Raw genomic sequence first — 24,867 nt, 5'->3', positions numbered from 1 at the left:
CATGGAATTAATGGCAACTTGCTATTCTTTTGTTGTTGTTGCTAATTTTTAGTCACTGATCATAAACCGGTCACGAGTACCAATAACTTGAAATAAGGTCAGGTATCGGCATTGGTATCGGTACTCACCCATACCTAATAATAATAATAATAATAATAATAAGATTAGTTTGTAATGCACTTTAGATTTCAAAGAAATCTCAAAATTCTAACGTAGTTTAATTTAAAAGTTGCAGCAGGTGACTGGTTAAAATAGCAAAACAAGGAAAAAAAAAAAAAAGGCTTAATAAGCAAAAAAGCATTTTTGAAAAAGAACGTTTCTTCAGCTTCAAGTGTTGCTAACTTAAACCACATTTGCAAGACTGCTAAAATTTGCCTCGCAGGGCCAGCTCGTCCAACGCGAGTTCATCTGGGATGGTGAAATGACGAATAATAACAGACGGGGAACTTCCAGTTGTCGTCTGTCTCCAGGATTTTCGATCTTCAGCCATGAACTCCCATGAGTTTATGTTGATGCCTGAGGCCCGTTAGCTAAAATGTCCTTGAGGGTCCTGCTTAGCAAAATAGCAGCCCGCGGGACTAAAAGGGTCCAAAAATCAGGTGGGTGGCACCTTTACGATTGTGACAGCCGAAACTTGAAAAAGTATCAAATTCTCGTGGTGCGCGCGTGTCGACAATGCAAAGACTCAAGCCCGATGACAACGAGCACATCCGAGAGGGCGACGTGCGCTGTCATGCACACTTCAGCTCACTTTAACTTTGTCTTTTGTGCTCAGTTAAAGAGACAGTCCGCCTGTGCTGAAGGCTTCACTCAGAACCCGCCGTCCCGAGAAGCCCGCCTCGCGCGGCCACATGGCAACCTCCGACCTGGAGGCTTCTCGTCACTGGGTTCAGGTTTTTCCTCCGCTGCCAGCCAGCGGCGGCGCAGCTGCAGCGGCGACGGGCGGGTGCGAGTTGTGGTGGCCTTCCGGCTCCAATTAAGTCCCAGCCGGTCCAGCGCGGCTGCCCTCCTTCGGGGCGAGCGCTCGCCTGACGCTGATGTGGCGCTACAGCAGCCGAAGGGGAGGGCAGCGGGAGGTGCTACCTTTGAGGCAATGCCAATAAGTGGCTGCACCCCTGTCAACCTTGCCTTCATTTCACACTGCCATGGCAACAGATTCCGGTCTTGAGGCTTGTCTGATGGGGGAAGTTGGGGTGGGGGGGTGGGGGGGGACATGGGTCACATTTGCTCTCATGCCTCACTTTACAGATGCAATTTTTTATGTTGTGCAACCTTCTTAGTCATTAAGTTTATGTCTATTTAAATCTGCCTGGGGTGCAGATGGTTGAAGACGTTTATTGAGAGGAGGCCTTTATTTGTACAAACATTGTATATAGATTTGTAATTGATACAGGTATATATGTATGCCACCAATAAAAACGATACTCAAAATAAAACTGCGTACATTTTCATTGCCCAATAAAATGTATTTACAGTCATCGCCCAGGAATAGGGACCATGCCACAAAATGGTGGCAAAGCACTGCTTTTGACTGAATTAAATTGCTTAACGCACTTTGACACAGTTCCACAAGATGGTGCCAGAGCAATATTTTTGGATTAGACATGGTTATGGCCTGAACACAAAATCAGCAAATGGGTGTGTTTGTGCAATAAAAAAGCAAAATAAATTTTCTTTTCATCCAAATATAATATATATATATATATTTTTTTCCAGATTACAAAAAAAGGAAGAAAAAAAATCTTAACTACATTGAAATTTTAATTTAAGTGATTAAAAAGAACATGGAGCAATTCAAGAATGTATCACCTTTAACCTGGAACCAAAAAAACACAGAAGCACTATTTTGCGCGTTTTGGTGCTGCTGTTTTGGGCAGCAAGCAGTTAATTCAGGTTCAGAAGTTAATTCTTGTCTGAGTGTGGAGGATTGCAGGAGATTTTTTGCTTCTGACAAATTATCTCCTGTTTGGTCACTTAATGACAACAAAATAAAAAAAAACAAGAACATATTGTATTGACTAAACTTGTATTGACAAAGCAGACGTCCCTTAAGAGGAGCAAAATGAGTTCTTAAAAGTTTGCGTAATTGTCGTGAGGTCAAAGCAGCTTGTTTTTATGGCTGCGTGCATTGTGCTGACTCGATGCGATCGATGAAGAAGAAGAAGTCAGGCCACAAGCCGCCCTCTGGCAGGCGACGGAATAAGTGACAGCTCCGATTCTCACTTCCTCCCTCGCACCGGCGAGCTGCTGGCCTCCGTTCAACGCGCTCATTAGCATAAGTTCGACAAGTCACTCTTGGCTAAGTGTGCGTCTTACAGAACACAACGTTCTTACAGCAGAGAATGCTTCCTTTGAGTTTTATTTGGCAACATTGTTAAGAGCGTAAGCAGGGGCTCTACAAAGTACGAGATACTGTTTATATCTGATATGGCAAAGTTTGAATTGAAATAGACCATCTGTCAAGTGTTATGAGGTACTGGTAACAATTAGCTGTTAAGACCTTTGATGGGTCTTGGAGGTTTTATGGTTCAGCTGCTGAAAATATTGACAATCTGCATTGTTGTCCCATGTCTTTTTTTCTTGCTCACAAATAATTCAAAAGTTCTCAGCAGGACCGAGACTGCCCGTTCATGTTTCAACTATCAAATAGGAGCAGCCATTCAGTTTGGGAACAAACCTCCCCGAGGAGGATCCCGATCTTTAACGATGTTTTCTGGCTCTTTGTTCTTGTGCAATGTTTGCGTTTTTGTCTCTTTAATTACATTTGGTGAGAAGCTAATTACTTGTTTGGCATTGAAGTGATTGCATTTTCAGCGAGCGCAGAAGAAGGGGAATTAAAGCTGCGCGCCGCGATGAATGGGGCTGTTGAACCCGCAGGCCTCTAAAAGGTACGTAAAAGTTGGGAGTTTCATCAAACTTAGGTGGCATTCTCCAAACACCCATTAACAAAAACTAACATCTTTCTAAAATTTGTATCTCGTATTGGTGGTTCAAATTTGGTACCAATTTGACAAAAATGTCCAGGTCAGGAAATGTTTAGAGGGTGTGCACACTTATGCAACCACATATGCTTATTTACACTTACTCTCTTGAAAGGAGACACATTCACACTCAAGTTTATCTATAAAACACTGATTGGCAAGATTCCCATCCGATTTTCGCTCCTTGCTCACCATGCATACCACCACCCACGCTCGCCGTTCTCCTTTGGTTGACCAGGGGTGTGTAGACTTTCTATACCCACTGCACTTCCTTGACAAATGATAAGCATCTTGCATAATAGAAGTCAATGAGATGCTCTGTGATTGTCAATGAGCTGTGGCGTGGGAGTGCAGTAGTGGAAGCGCCCCGAGGCCATGCTCACGAAGCTCTTCGCTCGGATGCGGGAAAACCGAGGCGGGACGCGCAGCGGGTTTTCTACACGGCGGGCGGGGGGCGGGAACCGAGCCAGTTCGCGTGGAGACTCGGATTAGTCATCGGGAACATCTGGAAGAACAGCTGGTGCTGGCGAGGAGATGTGAGACATGGAGTGGACCTCTCAGATGTGTTTGTGGAATGAAGCGAGGGTTGGAAGGATGGGGGGGGGGACACATTTGAAAGGGGGCGAACGGCAGGGGTCATGACCCAATGACGACTATGAAGGACCAAAACTGACAACATTTAAAATAAATAAATGAATAAAAGTGAAAATAAAAATGTATATAAAAAACGTAATGCACATTTAAAAAAAAAAAATAATAATTATATATATATATATATGCTGACTAAGGTTGATATATGGAATGGGTAAAATTAGGACATACTGTAAAAGCAAAAGGACCCTTGAGTGTCGTTTGGGAAAGTCAAGCGAATAAACCTTTTTCTTGCCCCATCTAGTTAGAAAAAAAAAATAAAAAATAAAAAAAGTGACCCTTGTCGAGTTCTCCTGTTTGATGAACCCCAGGGACGTGCTCCTCCACCCCAAGTCATTTATTAAATTGTCCATCAGAACAAAAGTGGACTGAGGACGATAGGAGGAGGGCACCATCAGCTCCCCTCAGGCAAACGTGACACATATTAACAAAAAGTTCCTCAGAGTTGATTTACGACAAGAGCCATTGGACATTCCGTCACAAAGTATTTTTTATTTATTTTTTGATGACCAAGCTATGCTTTTTCCAGATGTTTATTTACTTTTGAACGTGTGCTATAGGCTGCGTGTCCTGCCTCCAGTTGCCACGGCAACCGACTGACTGCCAGCTATAGCCTTAATGTTTTATGGATGTACACGAAAGCCGTATTGATCTCCTCATCAAACTGCTGGCGAGAGAGAGCAAATAGTGACTTGGCCAAAACTCATTAAAAGAGGCAAGGTGTACAAGAAGGGCGTCAAATTGCTACTTTTAGACTCATTTACTCATGAGCCACCTAATGAGATTCCAATACAAGAGCGTTAATCAGAAATATTGTTCACTTTTGATGGACATCCTCAGGAAGGCATCAATTTAACAATTTATTAGGAACCATACTTGGCTACAAGGAGAAACATAAATATGTTTTTGACAGTGTCAATCAAAAGTGAGCATGGCTATTTTCACTATATTTTTCAAAAAGCAGAATAAATTGTATGTTTACTGTAAGTTTCACAACAATTAACAATGGAATATTAAAGCCTAATCACTAAGTAATTCATATCCATTACTAATAGTGTTGGGCGAGTACCGATATCGGTCTTATTTCAAGGTATCGGGTACTCAAAAATGCTGTCGATATCAGCCACTGATACTTAAATACAATTGCTACACTGCAGTGGTTTGACACATCACAAATCATCGTGTGTCAGGCAGAAACAAAGATCTTTGTTCACAATTACCTAGTATGTATCTACTAGTACTAGTGGTATCAGTGAGTACTCAATAGAGTTCATGTCAAACATTACTAGCCACATTAAATTAAAGAGAAAAACAAATAGCGCTTTAAGAAGTATTCCTAAACTTACGAAAAAAACAATTACAAAAAAATAAATAATTTGAATAATTGTGCAATACACAGTTCATATCTTGAGAAAGAAATTCTATATTTTATGAAAATTAATTTTTAATGCAGTATTGCGAGAATCAGATTAAATTGATAATATTAAGAGAAAAATTTACAAAATTGAATTTGTCCGATTTTTTTTACGAAAACTCATTTGTAAAATAAGTAGAAAAAAATAGCAGAAGAATACTTTATTTTCAAAGAATAATATTAGAATGCAAATTCACCAGCACGTATTACAACTTTTTACATATAAATATCATAACATTCTCTCTCAATGTTACGACTATATACTCCTATCATTATAACTAGGTATGGGTGTGTACCGATGCCACGTATCAGCATTGGGCCGATACCAGGCCTTAATTTAAGGTATCAGTACGGGGCCGCCGTCTTGTGGCCATTTTCTCATCAGGACCCAGAAATTAGAATGAAAAATTGCCACGAATTTCATCTTTCTTTAAAATGCTCTGTCATTGTTTTTGAGGGGAGGTGAGATGCCACATTTTATGTATGAAAAAATAATAATATCATAATTAGTATGGGTATCGGTGACTGCTTAACAGTTGACTGAAAAAAAGTGGTATGAAAATTTCTAACTTTTCTCATAAAATGAAGACTATTTTAGAATATTGCGCCTTCTCTGAACTTCATGACTTCTTCCTTCCAATCCTTCTCAGCACCGAAGACACTTCTCACTAACTAACCAAACAAACAAACAACCTCTGGCCCTGCACTGCAACACTAATAAAATATTAAATACGTCAACATGTTATCACTTTTCATTTTAACAACACGCAGGCTTGTCTTTCGGTTTGCTGAAGTTAACAAACAAAAGGACGTACAAATGAGGGGTGAAAGCAGCAAAAAAAAAAGTGCATGAAATCCTTCAGAACAATTCTTGTAAGGGAGAGCGCCTCAAAAAGGTCACAAGGTGCGGGTCTTATCCCGAGGACACTGTGGTTTTTATCTCCTCAGCCAACACTGATGTAAGGCTAAATCCGCTACGTGCTCGGCCCGGTCCCCGAGGGATCACCTCGCAAGCCTGGACAAAAAAAAATCAGCGCCAGTGACAGACTGCAGACGCAGACACTTTTAAGAAAGCAGCACGTCCGCTCATCCCGGCTTGGAGATACACTTTATCCCTTCATGCTGCCCCCTGGAGCCAAGGTGGGCACCCCTGACTCGTTATTTAGGGGGGGAAAAATGTTTTTTTGGGGTGGGGTGGGGTGGACTCTCTGGAGTTTTACAAGGGCCTTTTACAAAAACACATTTATCCTGGCAAAAATGTATGTATCTTCCACCCTCAAGGAAAAATGAAAATGAAATAATTTTTTTTTTAAATTACAAAAAGGAAAATAGCAGCACTGACATAGGAAAAAAATAATAAAGAAGAATATTAGTATGAGCTATATTGGAAAAAAAAGAAAGAAAGAAAGAAAAAAAAGAAAAAAGAAAGAAAGAAAGAAAGAAAAAAGAGAAAAAAAGCGTGAAAGGTGAGAAAAAAATAAGACAGCAATTAGGAAAAAGGACTACCTGACAGAAATGCTCCCACATTTTAGGGGTGCCGGGTTGGACCCCTCTCAAAACACACAAAGTAGAGCATTTACGAAGAGTAAGAAAATATTAGCGATATTAGCATTAGCAGCAAAAAAAAAAAAAAGGAATGAAGACAACTAGAGGTGCAAAGATTAATCAAGTAATCAACAACTAATCGATCATCAAAGTAATTAATAATTATTTTTGATAATCGATGATACCTTTATTCATTTAAAATTGTTCAAATGCTCAGAATTTCAGCTTTGCAATAGTAGATCGTATCCGATTTCTGTAGTCCTCTATTAAATTGGACTGATTATCTTAGTGTTGAATAAAAACAATCAATGAATTTTAATTTTAAAAAACGATCACATTTTTTTCCCCTATTTTCCAACATTTTACAGACGAAACTGAATGTTTTTTTTATGCATTGTCCATTTCAAATAATGTTGTTTTTGAATAAAGTGATTGAAATTAAAACATGTTACATCAATTAATTGACAAAATAATCGACAGTTGATCATTTATTAGCATAATCATTAGTTGTAGCCCTCAAGACAACAAGAGGAAAGAAAAAGAAACAAAAAGGAAAATCCCAAACTGTATTCTCTGTGTTAAAGAAACAGTTGTTTGAAAGTGTACAATTAGTGTAACTATGCTAATTTTCATGAGCTTGTCTATGGCTTTTTGCATTACATGTTAGCATTAAGCCAGCAAACTTTTGTTAACAAAAAAACTAATTGGTTGAACATTTTGGTGTTTAAATATACATTTGATTCTCTCTTGCTTATTAATGTGTCAGTAAACTTTAACAGGGGTGACAAAAATAATTCCATTAAAGTGATTTCTTGACAGGAATAAAGTTTGGACAGGAGCTGAAGAATACTTAAAAAAAAAAAAAGAAAAAAAAAAGTGATTTACTACATTTAAATGAGGTATTGTCTCTCTCTGTTCCACCTATTGCAGGATGGCAAACTGCATTCATTGCTCAACTGTGCCGTTGGAGTTGCAAAACGTTGCCGTTTCTCTTCAAAAGCACAATTATAGCGACATTACTCGCACATTACCCTGAGAGCCATTTACTGTTGCTCAATGGCTCTTCAACATAATGAGCGGGGAATTGAACCACCTGCTGATTTAACACCCAAAGCCGCCGGCAATGAGCATCCGAGCGGCGGCGGGAGCGAAACTTCATAAACAGCAATTAAAGCCTCGGGAAGAGTAATCCGACTTTTCCCGGGACAAGACAAGCGCATTGATCCTTGTCCTCCCGTTATTTATTTTGCGCGCCATGCGGCGGTTATAAAAAGGTGCGGTGGCTGCGCGAGGAGCGCTTGAAATGCCAAACATGCTCGGCTTAACAGGAGGCAAATGTCATTTAGAAGGTTAGCGTACCGTGAGAGTGGGGGCGGGAAAGGTGTTAAGGTAAACACTTTTAACGCGAGTAGTGAAGGTGTCTTTGCAAGATCCACTCAAGCTTACCGGCCTATTCATGAAGTGTTTGCATTAAGGCGTTGCATTACAGCTCGTTCCGGACATTGTGAAACGCCACTGCTTCTACTTCCCTGAGGGAATAGCATGAATGCGTCGTATGGGAACACAAAGCCAAGCTAATACAAAAACCCAAATCCAGGATTAAAACGCTAATGTATTTAATATACAGTGGAACCTCTAAGGCTTAATGCCGAACTAAATTTCCCATTGGAATCCGTCTGCTCCAGGGGCTTTTTTTTTTTTTTTTTTTTGGGTAGCACTCAACACATCCTAAAGAATTGTTTACCAAAGTACTCTTCATCAGAAGACAACTTTAGAAATGAATAAATAAATAATGAGAGAATAGATTTTCAGGAATTTGTTTCAACAAGGATTCTTAGTTTTTAGACAAAAGGTGATATAATTATACTAGCATATTTCACCTTTTTTTTTTTTTTTTTTTTAACTTTACTTCGTTAATCTGAGCCATTTTAAATGTTGGCCAATACCCATTTATCTCCAGTTATAAGAGGGTGTGTACACTTATGCAACCACATTATTTCATTGTTAATTTCAACATTCTTCTGGGAAAGATTTCATCTGGTATGTATTAGCAATGGAGTAAACCCTGCCGAGTAACCTAACTCGTCTCTTGCCTCGCCTCAGCTTCCTGCCATGTTGATTCTGGCCTGTTTCACTGCCGCTTCCCCTCTCTCTCTCCTCGTGTGAGATAATGACGACAACATTTCACACAGCAGCTGTAACAATTGATATGAAGTGATTGATGATGATTTTAACATGATACAAAACATTTCATCATCAGGAGAGAAGATTTTATAAGTATAAACAAGATTATATACAGTACCGCTTACAAGATTATATACGTTCAAACCAAAAAGTGATAATACAGCACATGGAAAAAGAGAGACACAGTATAACAATGTATATCTCACGATTGTATACATACATTTTGTTTGAAAGCATCATTCCCGTTTATATAACATACCGGTACGTATTTCCTGCTTTACACGTACCCCAAATAAACACCCCCGTTTCACTTTTTTATCATTATTATTTTTTTTATAGTGTTTACACAGTTTACCCATGCTTTAATTTCACTGCTACTTTAAAGCTACTGGCAAAGAACACACACAACCCAACCCCAATGATTATCATTTGATTTGACAAAAGTGAGCATTATGCCACTCGTCGGCTCCCCTCGAGTCAAAAGCGTCATCTTGATCGATCCCCGGCAATCCCAATTTCCATTTAGTGAGCCCGGGTCACATGAACACTCACTTCCAAGGCACTTGGACATTGATTCGCCATCAGCACATTAAGAGCCCCACAGTTAATTACAGAACAAAAAGGCAGGGGGTGGCAACTTTACACCCCGGACACGATTAGGAGGAAGTGCACGTATCACAATAAAAGCCGTTTAGTGGAGAGAGAGCAGAGGACTTGGTTGTATAATCAGTATAAATGATTGGCAGATTTGTTAGCTACCATTTCGCCTTGTTTGTTGACAGGGCATAATGGAAATGTTACTTAGTTAGTTAGTGGTAGATTACAGCACGTTCCGACTTGTGTACAAATTTGGCTTCCGTTCTAAAATTACCCCTCTAAAATTACTTATATCACAAATATTAGATTTTTTTTATAGCAATTTCATAATTCAATAAAAATAAAAAATACACAATGTTTATCGATTTAACAAATTTGTGACGGCATGTAAGATCATGTAGCACTGCTGCATTTTCTGTCAAAAGCGAAATCATTAATCCATCTTTTGTACCAGAGCTTCCAATTGAGCCTGTTATTTACATACACACTGCACAGCATGCTCAGATTGCACTCGCCATATTCAACACAAGCCAGGCCAATATATTTGGGATGGACAGATTATCGTACGGGCCGATATTTTGCATTTTGACAAATATCTGCATCACAGTTTTTATTTTTGTAAAAATCAGACGGCCAATAATAGATCAATTTAAAACTGTGTCAACTTCAGGGAACTGCTTATTTAACATTTGAATTCAATTTATAAGATATTTTGTCTGCACCTTCTGTTTTTGTTGGAAATATACTACGATGAGTACAAATGTAACATTTCAGATATTTCGTAATTTTTGAAAACTTTGTTTTACTGTAAAAAAACAGTGGGGAGCTATTGTTCGAGTTTTTTCTTAACTTTGTAAGACATGCAGATGACCTTGAACTTTTTGTTACCATTTTGAAAATGTGAAAAGTGGTTCAAGAACGTATGCTTAAAAATATTGACGAATTTAAGTGACACCGTGAACATTTATATCGGTTCCAACTATTGGTTATCGTGCGCTATGATTGAACGCTAGAAAGCGGTTAGCATAAATCCTAGTATGCCACGAGAACTGTCACAAAACAGGATTAAAACGGCACCAAACGAACATGATATAATCACCCCCGTCCCATTACAGACTGCCTCCAAGTTTTGACACACCCACCTATATATACTGTCAAGTATTTTTTTTGAAAAGTTCATTGGGCATCCACGTCTTGTCCACGGCGGCATGAATCGGGGCCGCCGCGGCCTCCGGGACCCGCCTCCCTTTCATTGCCTGCATCCTTAATCAAACAAGCCCTGTTTACTTTATGAACTGGCAGCAGCCTGCTCTAGATAACATTGTCATTTGAAGTCACTTCAGAGAGCCAGGCAGTCCCCCCCCCCCCCCCCCCCCCGAAGGTGGCAAGGGAGGGATCCAAGCGTCAGGTCGATTGTTATTGTCGGAAGCCCGGGCCGAGGTCTCCTCCGGGCTTCGTCTCCTCTAATGGAAAACCATTGTCTGGCGCCCAGGACATAACACGGCGCAACGGCGTACGGCCAGGCTTTTGTGGACTTTACGCACCAGGCGGGAATGTTCCACCCCCCCCCCCCCCGCCCAATTCCCACTGAAAGCTATTTTGGATTTGTAACAGCCATTGAAGTCGATTCTCATTAAGAGGTACAAGTGGAATAGACTGCGCACGGGCGGGGTTTTGTGACATCATGATAATGCATACAGAAAAATAACAAAACATAGCTGCCCCCTTTTCTTAACACTCTTAATGAGCCTAAACCTCTAAAAGCGTCACAACAACGTAGCATTAAGGCACTTATTTATTGATGCGAGTGGATGGCGTGGAGGTTAATTAGCACGCCGCAGGGTGCGTGATGTCACTTACCTTTGCATATGAAGCATCTTTTATTTAATTTTCTCCGCTAATAAGTGGCAGGTAATGTCTAATGTAGGAGAAACAAGACGTCCCCGCCTCCATCTTAATGAAAAGAGCAGGTTCAAAGTCAGTTCAGAGCACTCCCGTGTCTATGGAACAACATATACAGTCAGCGGGGGAATGTGAAGGAAATGTTCTCAGACAGAACATCTCTCGAGAATGAGGAATTCTGTTTGGCTCACGGGTTTACCCCGCTCAGCGATGACGTGAGATATGCACTTTTTTTTGTTTTTAACCGCCTCCCCTCTTCTTTTATTGCATCTCAACTTCACCTGTGAACATGTTAGTCCAGCGGGGAGATATATCTTTGTGATCCTTTGTGAGCCTTTTGGGGGATTTTTCTGCGCTGTTCGTCACATCTGTGGGGGGGGGGGGGGGGGGGGGGAAGAAGAATATGAGCCATTGTAAGTTAAAACATGAGCAGCAGTTTTTTTTTATTGAGGTTTGCAGTCTATTGACGGCATTAAACTTTAATATCATTCCTCTAACGCCACTGCAAGAAATCCCATAAGCCAATACTGAATTACCAAAGTTGATTATTATAGCAAGCTACATTTTAGACCACAAAATAAATGGGAAAGCTAACCAAAAAAAATAGTTATGCAAAATTTATGTCATTTCTTAATTTGCCCCATCGACCAATGACATGGAAAAATGTTATATTTCACATTTATCAGCATTTTTTGAAGATTTTTTTGGGGTTTACTTTTTTTCTCTTCATGCATTTCAATTTCACTATTTCCTTTCTCTCATGAATGTGGACTGCAGAGTAAATATTAAAGCTGTTTACATCTAATCAAATTGGTGATCAGTTATCATTATTTTCAAACTCACTGATCTGTCGACAATTTCTGATTTTGTAAAGCATAAAGCAAAAAAATTAAATAAATTAAAAAATAACACTTGGAATAAAGAAATACAAGTTTATTACATTTGGCAATAACAATCTGGTTTAATGTTACCTTATTATTTTGTAACATGCAAAAGCAATGTGGAAACATATAGCATGCTAATTGACATTAAGGGTTAGATTATTAATATTATATTAAAAATATTATGAATGAAATGTAAAAAATGTTTAATTTTGTGAAAACATGGCTTCATTTTATCCTCCTAAATAAAATAGTTTTGTGGCAAAAGTGATTACTTTAATACTTTGTCCTGCACTCCCAAAAATGTATTTATATGTTTTTTATGTTTTTTTTTAAGGCTTTTATACAACTTCTGACATGAAGAGTTTGTTTAAAGTAATGGTAGTTATTACAAAAAAAACGACCAGCAGGTGGCAGCAGAGTATAAGAGGTCAACCATGGCCATGTTGCAACAAGCTCTTTTTCCCATTGTTTTCAACAGGTTTGCAAATAAAGACGAAACTTAGCTATATTCTAATGCTAATTGCTGCAAAACGGAAACAGATACAAATACTTTTTTTTCCTGATGAAAGAAGAGACTTATCTTTATTTTGGTAGGTTCCATCTTTTTATAGCAATAGAACACAATATTCTGTGGTAGTAAAAACCTTGCCACATGTTTGGCGTTAGCCCCTGATGCTAGCTAACTAGCTAGCTCCCTAGCAGGTAAACGAGCACCAAGGGAGCTAGCTAGCTAGTGCTTGGGGCTAAAATCAAACTGTGGCAGGGGTTTTACTTTCTGGACCTGGATTTGCCACCTCTGGCCAAAATCCAGTAAAACAACCGGGAGCGAAGGTGGTTGCTTCAGTGAAAATGGTTGGGAGAGAATGAGTTAAATATTGTAACCCAGTGTTTTCTTTTACAAAACAACAACATATATTTAAATGATTTGAGAACTTTTTGGATAGCAGCACACAAGGTTTGTCTTAAAAATATATGACTACTCGAGTACTTTTACGTACCTTTTGTGCCAATGAGGTAATGGACGGCCTAGTCGGTCAACCTAAAGTGGAATATAAGCAACACAATTAGCCCACCAGTTAACACTGATTACAGCAAAACACTGACACAAGACATATTGTAGTTTATGGATCCATTATGTGTTGCCTTAAAAAGCTTATTGAAATGTTACAGCGATTTATCACATAGTTTACATTTGTTGTTAAAGATGGCTAATTATTCTCAGCTTTGCGACCTAGACACAGACAAGATAAACATGTTACATTTAAGTTTAGAGAGCGTTTAAAGTGAAACTATGTTAGGCGAGAGGTTAATCTGCGTCTGGTTGTATTACCTTGTGGGGGCGCTGGTCTTTTTAAACAGCTACTGCCGTCTTCCCTCTGCTGAGGTCAGCTGGGGGTCATTTAGAGTCTCTTTAACGGACGGACGGGGCAAAGGCAGGCTTCTTTAAATGGCTGGGCCAGAGCCACAAGAGCACAAGGAGTAGAGCAGAAAGAGCAATACAAAGAAAAGAGAGCAATCCCCCAGCCGGGGATGTGAACTTTGCCCGAGAGGGTGTCGAGGAGGCCTTCATGCAGGGCTACGAGCCGTGTCTGTCGGGGGTAAACACTCACACAGTTAATGCGGGTTTACGGATGCCGCTCGACATTATGCGGACAAACAGAGAGGAGAGGCAACGTCGTTAATTGTCAACATCTCGACTTCCCCGCAAAGTCAAATAAGAAAAATCCCACAACTCTTTTTTTTTTTTTTGTCGTTTTGTCTCCTCTTTGTCTGCCTTTTAGTTTAAATTAAAGTTGGATTTTATCGAGTCAATAACACCAGTTTTTTTTTTTTTCAAAATGTTTATTCAGCATCGACAAGAGGGAAATATTAAAGGGCTTATATAAGCTAAAAAAAAAAAAAAAAAAATCCATATAAGCTCAACAAGTCTAACTTGAGGGAGGGAAAGGGAACATATTCACAAGCATATGAGTTAGTCAAGTTCATAATTAGGCCTTAGAATGTCTATTCTATCATCATGTCAAAATGACCCATTTAAGCGCATTAAAAAAACAAAACAAAAAAAACTAATAATCACAAACGACAAAAGCCTATGGACTATTTTGCAGATTTGTGCATTTGGTATTAAATTCCTATTTATGAGACGCATTAAAGAGGTTTATGAACACAATTGTATCATGACTAAAACAGCTGACAACATCCACATTGCACGCCATGCTTTCATAAGCCCTTTAACACCGACGTAACTAGTATCTTACAAAAATGACGACACAGCAATACAATATGTATACAGTATGACTTATGTTCTCTTTTTTTTTTTCTTTTCTTGGAAAAGCATATATTACAAGGGTCACATTTCCACTTACTCCTCAAGAAAAAGATATCTACAATACCAACACGTCCTAGTACTAACTTTAGCGATGAACCAAGATTGCATTGAAGTATATGAAGGGAAATACTTAAAGTCGCACCCCGGCGGCTCACCGCGACTACTACAAAAAGGGAAACTAGCTTCATATGTCTTCGTCCCCTGTTACATAGCTGAAACTCAAATCACAAATTCATGTCTGTTGATTTCTGACAGGACAGAAGGATACATTCTGAAATGAACTAGTCAGTATGAGTTTTGGTATAAGGACAGCGCGGGGCCCACACCGAAAAGAAGATATTTTGGAGGAAAGAAAAGTTAACGAGTCAGAATTTACGAAGAAAGATTATAAAGTGAAGAGAAAAAATGAGAGAAAAGTGTATCTTTTGTTGGATTTTTTTGTTTTTAACAATACAAAGCTATTATATTACAGGAATAAAATTACAATATTTGGAGTAAAATTTGAATATTTTGGAATATTATTTTTGATTTTTTTTTTGTACTTTTAATACAATCCAAGACTTTTGACGTCTTCGACGTGTCAGGTTAGGCTATTTTTGGCGAGTTTGACTCATATCCTCATGATGCCGACACAAACTGTTAACCTGAGATTGTCGTTCCGAAATCAAGTTCAATTGTTAATTAAGGATGTTTAAAAAAAAAAAAAAAAAGAAATTATGCAGATATTGTATTGCAAGTATTTAGCGGTGCCCCAGTGCTCTAGCATTAGCGGCTAGCTCATAGCCGCTAAGCAAAAAAAGACAACAAGAGAAGCTGAGTTACTTTTTAAAGGTAGTTTAACAGAGTTGCCGTTTCTTTCTGATCACTTTTTTAAACAAAACCAGGCTTACTCCACCAACATCAATGGGGAGAGGTTTGTCTAAAATCTCACTAATATTTGTAGAGAGGAAACGTGTATGCTGCTAAGCTAAAAATACGCTAATTTAGACATTGCTATTCTCTTTATGCTACAACTTTGATGCTGTATCTGTCTTTTCAAGCATGCCAATGTGGTATTCTTTCATTTTTGACGCAATATCGTGAAAAATGTTATCACTGAGAGCCTTCTACATGTAAATTATGTTTCACGTGAAAATCAATTTTATTTTAATTTTTTTAGAAAATTAGGCAACATTAGCAGTAAACAACTAGCTTGTTTTACTTTTGTTAGAGAATAAACGACAAACATTTTGAATATCCCCAAATCAGTTATTAATCAATTACAGTAATTTCTGGACTATAAGCCGCTACTTTTTTTCACTTGCATTCGACCCTGCGGCTAATAAAGAGGTGCGGCTTATCCATCAGATCACAAGGGGGCGCACTATAAAAGAAGCCCAAGGCAGAGCAAAACAAACCAAGTGAGCCCAAATACAGTAAGAGAGAACAAGACAATTTGCGCCCTCATAATGGAAAAAAAAGTAGCGGGAAAGAAACGCGTCCGGTAACATTAAAACATCTGCGGCTTACAGTCAGGTGCGGCTTATATGTGTAACAAGCTCGAGTATTCCCCAAATTTAGCTTTAGTCAGGTATATTATAGTCCAGAAATTACTGTAATTGTCAACAATATAAATATCTCTAAAACTAAAGCCAATTTAAAAAAAAACGGGTGTCATTTTAAGACTCAGCAGCCCATAATTATTCAAATCATTACGATAACTTTGGCACTCGGAAAGAAAAATAAAGTAAATTGATGGCTAGTTATTATACGAAGGATTTTACAATAAGTAGAGCTTTATTAGTAGTAGTGCCACCATCAGGCAATTGAAACCGTTTTAGGGCAGGGCTTGGTTTTCATCACCTACAAATAGAGAGGGGGGGGGGACACTTATCATAATGGTTATGACTTTTTATACTCTATGACTTCACTGTCACAATGATATTACGATTTTATTCCATTCATATTTATTTTTTCACTTTTCAATAGAGTGTGGCTTCCCTTTTCAAAACCAGATCTCACTCATTCAGAGTCCTTCTATAATGTTTTTTTTTTTTTAATTTATTCCATATTTAGTTTCATTTCTAAAAATGTGGGGACATCCATAAAAAAATCCATTACTTGGGTTGGAACTGCCGCGAGGACTCGGGTGTGGGCCGTGACACAGTTCAGTATCTGGAGTACGGCTGCTCTCTGTACACTCCCTTGGTCGTCCTCGCCGACTGCGCCTTGCCGCGACCGTTTGCCCACTCGTCTTCACCTGATTAAACAGGATTGCAAAGTTGCTAAAACATCCACAAATCAAAAACCTTTCACATTTCCCAATCGACGGTCTATTGATTCGACGCGTACCTGCGACGACTCATCTTAGATAATTGAACGAGGTGGTCAAAGGTCTACTTGAAAAGCGCCCCGTTTAGGGGCTCCTAGCAAAAAAAGGTCACAATTACCATGAGCCCAGATCGGCCACGGGTGCCATCGGAGTGAAAGTGGCGCTATCGATGGCACCTTTTGTCTGATCTGCAGCCAGTGCTGAGACTTCCCCTGGAGCTCAGGCTCACAAAGGCTTGTGTATTCTTCCCCCCCCCCGTCCTCTCCTCTGTGTACAAGCTGCTGGCAGCGCACAGCCGATACCCCTTAATTAAACCTGTCACCCTTTCGCCGAGTGTCACTTTGAAGAAATACACCGTTTTAACCTTGCGTTTTGAAACCAAGGATAGGCCCCCGCACGGACGCCGTTATCAGCTTCCTTTGAGCTGTCGCCCCTTGGGTGACCCATGCCGAGGTAATACAGTAAAAAAACACTTGGCAGGTTTATTTTATGTGGCGCCATGCAAAAATACTAATGAGCTAAATGCGCGTGATTCTTTTGCGTGGCGCCCAGAAAAGTTGGAAAGTTGTTTGCTAATCGCTGCGACTAAAAATAGTGACTTTAAATAAAATGCACTAAACATTTAATGATGCAAGTATTTTGCCAAATAGTAGTCAAAAGTGGAACTGGACTTAAGTCAATGAGGCGACAAAGGACATGATTTTTTCCCCTTTTTTATTGCACTATGGATGTTTAATTGTTCAGCGTCTTGAGTTGCATTTTAATGTATGAAAGGTGCTAAACAAATAAAGTTTTGATTGATTGATTGATGAAAAACTATCAATATTGTGATGTGTGTTATTATGGGTTATGCTTAGGAGAACAAAAAAAACAGGACAACGTTGGTAATTTATGAGAAACAAAGTCATACTACGACGAGATTAAACTACGAGACATAAATTGAATATTCAAATGCGTATCAGAACTAAACTACTTTTATTAGAACAAATTTGTCATTTGTAGAATCGTGACAGTTATACAAAATTTTACCTGTGCCTGGTTGTTCAATTCTTGATTATTTTAACCACTTGTAATTGCTGGTTAAATTTTTAACCCACCGTTATATTTGCGTTTTTCAAAACATGGTCACGTTGTTAGTGAAGGTCAAGAAAAAAATGGACCAACATGACTCGGAAGGCCCAAAAAAACTGACATTGGCAACCGCATCCAATCGCAGAAGCCGGATGAGGACCACTAATGCCAGAACTTACTCCTGCTGTGAACCACATCATGTAGCATTACCAAATACCAAAACTACTGATGAAATGGTATATTTATTATTTTGACACAAATTTGAGATAATTTACCAACAAAATGTAACGTGGTATCACCACATGCTTTTGTTTAGTCAACCACACTGTTAAAAAGTTAGCAAGTGTTTTGACTTTTAGTTCTTTAAGATTTGAACAACAACATAATGGTGCCGTTAAATGGAAATTAACGGTCGGTTAAATCTACTTAACCAGTGGTTAAAAAATAACACATTTTTGAACAACCGGACACAGTACAATAATATCTGAAAAAAAGTAGTTACTAGAATAAAGCATAGAGTAAAACGTGTGCTAGCATCATAATTTTAAAATAGTTTCATGTAATATTACTTGTAAAATAGCTACATTATAGTACCGGTTGACTTTTTTTCCCTGGACTTGTAACTTTAACGTTCGTTCGTAAAATTCTTACACCAGCACATTTTTGTCGTTCTTTATTACCATCTAATATTTCCCCTTAAAACTAGAATTACTTTTTCTCTTAATACTACAATGATATTATCACAATTTCACAAGAAACCAAGCTAGCTAGTGTTGAAATTCCTAAAATAGTCGTTTCAAATAGAGTTTACAAGTAAAGGACACACTATTATTGAAAGTCACAATTTAAGGACAAATGTCAGCTCGCACAACGATGTAGTCAATGCCATCAAACAGTACGTTTTGTCTTAGTACTGGTACTGTATAATAAGACAACTGCCAATGACAATTGTGACGTTAAGGTCTTTCCTCAGTAAAACAAGATTAGGTACGCAAGCAAAATGCAACAGAAAGGACGAAAGTAAATGAGCTGTCAGCCTGAATGTAGCTGGGGGATAAAAGCGTGACACTGGTGGGAGACGCAAGGGCAGACAAGATGCTGATAAGCAGACTTTTTTCCCCCCAAAAAACTCACCGTACGACTCGTATGATTCACCGCCTTGTCCATATTCATAGTAGTCATCTGAGCTGCAAGCAGACAAAAACAACATCCTATCAGTAAGTATAGTATAGTAAAGCTTTAGAGTGCCTTTTTGTTTGCTGTGAGTGTGTGCACATTTAGTGGAGAAAGATGCGTGTGTGGTATGACTAGACATGAACGATAATAAAAATGGAACAAAAAAAAAGCAGCACTGCGGTGTTATTTATTTGTGGTTCTGCGAGGATGCAGCTCTGAGCACGGAGATCGACGAGAGTTGGCATCCTTAATGAAAAACAAAAAGACGGGGCAAGCCATTTCCGCGGCAAATTCGTTCGCGTGCACTCGAGGCGCCGACAGAACAATCGCCTCAGTCGCGGTGGAGGCAATTCATCATAAGGCTGCCACGGAGTCGACACCAGCCGTCACAGCTGGGCCCTCGCCGCCTGACTGTCTGTCTGTCTGTCTGTCTGTCTGTCTGTCTGTCTATCACGCCAGCCGGCATGTGACAGCGGCGCCTCACTGCCGCGCGGATTAGAGGGCTGAAAACACCTGAAATCTTGCCGCCACGCGACCGCTCCGGGCACGCAGGTGACAGATTGGAAGTAACGAATAACGGTTTATTTTAAACCTAGCGTGACGGCAGCGGAGGGCTTCAGCAACGGTTGCTAAAAGGCAAGAAGATTGCTCCTATCTTGTGTATTTTTTTATCTGACATGGACTGTTTGATGTAAAAAAAAAAAAAAATGTGCAAGGGAAACAACTACGAAAGAAGGGCACACAAATGCAGATAATCAGAATTTGATCATTTTTCCCTCTCAAAAGGCCCGAATGCCGAGCATTCATTTTCGTTGGAGCATTTCACCTACCTTTCGATTAGTCGGCAAAGGCATGATTTTCAGATCTTTAAATGATTATCCTGTGCTGAGCGGAGTCCACACATACAAATAATCAGGCCCAATTAGAGCATATTTCTTCTCTTCTGATCCCAGTCAGCCATGGCCCGAGTGTCAGATGTCGCTAAATGAATATCCTTAGTGATAATCCTGTGGTGTGCGGTGTTAACTCTTTGACTGCCAAACATTATCCAAAAAACAACTCCGACAATGCCAGCCGATTTCGAGTATTTTAACTCATCTTTCAAGGCAAACAGAATATTGTGTGTTTAGATCATATATACATGGTGGGTACCAAATGGAAAATCGCGTTCCATTCTTTCATTAGAAAAAAAAGGTATGATTCTACTTTATTCCGTTCTTTAGTAATCATCATTTGAAAACATCGGTAGGTAATTTGAGTGACATTGAGCGAAAAATTGAAAAGATAAGGAGAAAACGAGCTTTTTGTGAAAAGATAAATTTTCTGCACAATAGTGACTTTGACACTAATATTTTTTTGTTTAGTGACGCTCTGTGAATTAGATTTAATGTGATAAAAGCTTTGATCATTCACGTCATCCTTGAAAACATTCTATTTCATCAGATTTGTCATGTATCATTGTAATTCCATACACCGGGAGCCTATTGAAAATAGATCCGATGCTGCCATCTGCTGGCCATAGTTTGTGGCTGTTTTGGGATTTTACAACCCCAATGCAAGGCAGTGCTGCACAAGACGTTGCACTACTCATTAAAAAAAACAAAAAAACGTAGTTGACGTCAATTGACGTTATTGGCGGCATTCATTAGGATTTTAGCATACGTCATTAAACGTTTTTGGCGGTCAAAGAGTTAATCGGGTTCGAGACATACCCATAATTGGGTCTAATTGGAGCATCATTCCCCTCTTCTGATCAAAGTCAGCAATGGCTTGATTGTGTCTTTAAATTATTATCCTAAAATATTAGCTTGTGGTGTAGAATGTATTAAGCAGTACACGCACGCACGCACACACACACACACACACCCACACACACCATTTTTCTTCTCGGTTACAATATAGGTCAGCAAACGCAGATTGCTGGATACATATAAATGATTATCCTGAGTGATTATTCTGTTGCATGATAATCAGGCCTAATTGGAATTTTTTTTTCTCTCTTCTGATTAAAGTCACCAATGGCCAGATTCTTTCTAAATGATTATACTGACCAATAATCCTGTGATGAGGGGTGTGCTAAGAGCGACTTTTCATCCCTGATTTGCACTGAAAATGGCCTGGCCGACAATCGTTAATATTAAACCCGTCACAGCACTAAATTCTTTCGTTAATATCATAGTGTTCCATCAATATCTTCATCAATCCACTGATTGGTTTGTAAATAATTTGTCGAAATAGTCTAACTTCTTAATATGGCGTGTTGGTGTGTGGCATGCACAAAAAGCACGGCAAGGCGCTCGAATGCACCGAGCCGTGCTGCAAATCCTTCCCTTACAGCCTTAAGAGCCACACTTAACAGCCAGTGACATCAATGTTTTATTGTTGTTTTTTTTTTCTTCGTCTTTTCTGCGAGACAATCTGGGTCAATGGAGGACAGTAGGTGGAACCATCTTAAGAGCGTTTTGGTGGCTCAGTGACACGAGACGGCCCTTTTACGGAGGGCTTGCGACTTAAACAAGGCGTAGCATAAATTTGACACCGCTAACGCAACGACAACAACGCCCTATAGGCAATGTGCTAATACAGCTTCCTGCCAAAAAGTGAGGCCAGCTGCCGTGTGTTTTTGTATGTGTGTCTTCCAAGCAGCCTGTGGCATGTGTGACAATGTGCATCTTGCATTGATGTCAAGTCACTGGAATATCCTTGGCGCTACTCATTGGCTGCGGGAGTGGCGAGAAGGGACAAGGGGACAAAAAAACAACACTGCACTGAATTTGGACAGCCACCATGAGATTGAGTTTTTTATTTTTCTTGAAATAAACATCATGCAATTCTAATTTCAGAGAATCCTTTTGTCACAAACGGTGCTTGAGGACACATTTTGTATAATGACGGGCTTTCCTGTACACAACTGAGTGTAACAAAAACAACAAATGAATTCTTGACAGCACTAACCCCATTCTGGGGTGTCGGCTGTCAGCTTTTTTTGATCTTGATTTATTTTAAGCATCGTTCCAAGTCAGTTGAGCTCGAAACTGCCGCCGATGCACCTCCCGCCTCGACAAGTGCAGCTGACAGCAGGAAGACAAAACTAAACTTCAACTTCCCCATTCACTTGCATTTCACGAGGTGAGCACTGATATAATGCTTGTTTTTGATTGGCAATTCCACAGAGGCATTGATTAAAAGGATACTCGACTCATTGAGCCATTTTCAGCCGTAAAAAGTTAATATTTTGGTCCAGAATGAATGTGATAACTCATGAACAATTTATACCTTTAAAAACAAATTTTTCCACTTGCTGTCGACTGACGATGACATAACCTGTGCTGAGGTTCAGTTTGCTGACCAAACACAGAAAACAGGTGAGCCATGATTGGTCGTTACCTACTTTCTCAGCACAGGTGACATCATCTTCAGTCGACAGCACATGGAATTTTTTTTTTTAAAAAGGTATTAATTGTACAAGAAAAATAATGAAGTTATCAAATTAATTCTGGACAAAATATTAACTTTACTTCTGAAAAAAAAAGTATCCCTTTAATGATAAGGCAGAGGTTCGAAACCTGGGTTTGATCGAACCCTCGGGGTTCGGTGAGTCAGTCTTAGGGGTTAGAGGTCAAGACACATACCCGACTCAAATGATATGGACAAATATGTGCAATGTGAATTCACATGTTTAACAAAATGTATGGTGTTCCACAGGGTTCAATTCTGGGACCTCTGCTGTTTTCATTCTATCAGCTGCCCTTGGGTTCCAACTGAAGAAATCAGCGGCGGTTGTTTTAAAGTGCTCTATCAATTTCAATCAAGAAAGGTCAAATGAATGTGCATAGGAAATTGGTGGGGTTCATTTATTTCTGAACAAGCTCGAGGAACGTTGGTTAAGACGCCGTTAGAAGTGAACAACCACTCTGAGTCACTCTGTCATGCAGCAAGAGGATCTAACTTGCGATATGGCGCCGTCACAGGTATAAACGAGCTTTGCTGTTCTAAATAGGTCATCTTTTGATTTGACATTAATTAGGAGAAGGCCACCGCTGCTTTGTGTCACCTCGCTGGTAAGGCACATCTGTCTGGAAATTCTGTTCTGGGCCAGGAGACACAAAGACAACAGAGCAAGTGTCTTTCATTGGGAATGTGATTCCAGGCCTACTTTCCCTCAGGTGAAAAAAAAAAAAAAGCCTCTGTAGTGCATCTGTCATCTCAGTAAATGGCTCATCCCGAGCCCTGATGTTGCTGTTAGGGCGACACAGATGGGAGTGTTAAAATTGAATGATGTAGTACACGACCCAAGTGGACTGTGTTGTCTTACGCCGCCATTACTCTTGCCGTCCGCAGTGATGAATCTGAAGAGACCTCACAGCACATTAAAGGAGGCGGCGGAGGTGCAAGTCTCATGTTGACGCCCTCGAGTTTTTCGTTTTTTATATATATATATATATATATATATATATATATATATATATATATATATGTGAATTGCCTCATACCTGGCGATTCAATTTGTATCACGATTCATAGGTCACGATTCGATTCGATACCGATTAATCCCGACACAAATTTATACATTGATTATTTCAATTTCTTTTAACTCAAATTTAGAAAATACTAATCAGTAAACTTGTACATGTACACTGTAAGATTTGTATAAAAATGTATTTATTCATCTGAAAATCTGGTTGCAGTCCATTTCATGTTTGAACAGCACTGAAATAAAATATTAAGGTTTAATGCTCCATTAATATAACATCCTAGCCCCTAAGTAAGACGTTTTGTTGAATATTCCCATAAAAAAATTGATGCTTAAAAATCGATTCGGCCGCATATTGAATCGATTCGAGAATTGCGTGCTGTAATATCGCGATATATTGCCAAATCGATTTTTCCCAACATCTCTAATTATATATATATATATATATATATATATATATATATATATATATATATATTACATAAAAAAAAAAAATAAGTTTAGTTGCCGTGAGCAAGTTTTCTGAGACCGTGTTTCACTCCAGAAGGATTCGATAGTCTTTCCTGTGCCGGATGCAACAAGGCAGCCCCAGAACATAACCCAGACACCTCTTTTCCACACTCAGATATTTAGCATTTTAAACTGAAAAAAAAAAAAACTATTGTGGTTGTAAAACTATGTCCACACTGGACTATACTGTAGCTCCAGATGGGAGACAATTAAAAGTTTGTCACCACTTGTGCAACTTTACAATGCAAATGTTTCTCCTCTAGTCAGGTGGTCCACTCTTGGGTGTTTGTGCAGTGTACCTTTGCACATTTGTCCACTTCAACACTGGCAAATTGGCCCCAAAAGCAGCCGGAAAGCAATGTTGTGCAAAAAGCCAGTGGAGCGGCGAGGGCGTCGGACAATAAAGCACAATATGGGCAGTGTTTTGTTACCAGCACGAAAATGTTAGTGCAGCATTTTAGTTGTGAAAGGTTTTCTAACTTTGCATCAGCCCCTCTTTTTCCACCGGTCACTTTAAAGAGGAGGAAAAAAAAACGCCAGCCATTTTCCTCCTCCGAAAGCCCAGTTTTTATGAAAGGACCATATTTCCCGGGGTGACATACTTCCGCGATGCTCCTTTTTTGCAATCACGTCTTTCATTCTCATCTGGCAGCGCCTTGCAAAGGAAAGCGCTTGAGTGCAAATGCCCCACGCAGACAACTTCTGATTACAGTGGCCCGGTGGTGATTTTTTTTGCAGACAACAATACAAAAGAAAAGAAAACATCTGAGGCAAAAAAGCAGCACCATTTCCTGTTCCCGGCTTTGTGTGAAATGAAGCTCACACAGTCAAATGCCAA

The 24,867-nt window shown here is 39.4% G+C and overlaps 1 protein-coding gene across 10 annotated transcripts in view; it reads right to left on the bottom strand.

The window, feature by feature from the left end:
- khdrbs3 (KH domain containing, RNA binding, signal transduction associated 3) overlaps nt 1-24,867 on the bottom strand; it is a 135,037-nt gene that overhangs the window by 34,339 nt on the left and 75,831 nt on the right. For 9 of the 10 annotated variants that reach the window (XM_086062628.1, XM_086062625.1, XM_086062627.1 and 6 more), the window contains 4 exons: nt 19,004-19,056; nt 16,588-16,726; nt 13,157-13,197; nt 11,233-11,642 (listed from right to left, as the gene is read on the bottom strand). In XM_086062628.1, the coding sequence (XP_085918754.1) occupies nt 16,635-16,726; nt 19,004-19,056 (145 nt within the window). In that variant the 3' untranslated portion in view covers nt 11,233-11,642; nt 13,157-13,197; nt 16,588-16,634. The remainder of the gene's footprint in view (nt 1-11,232; nt 11,643-13,156; nt 13,198-16,587; nt 16,727-19,003; nt 19,057-24,867) is intronic. The other variant, XM_086062626.1, reaches the window with a different exon arrangement.

This window comes from Leptonotus elevatus, chromosome 19 (genome assembly GCF_054856555.1).
Source record: "Leptonotus elevatus isolate MCC_2025b chromosome 19, RoL_Lele_1.0, whole genome shotgun sequence".
NCBI lineage: Eukaryota > Metazoa > Chordata > Actinopteri > Syngnathiformes > Syngnathidae > Leptonotus > Leptonotus elevatus.
This window is presented reverse-complemented; position numbering and strand designations above follow the sequence as displayed.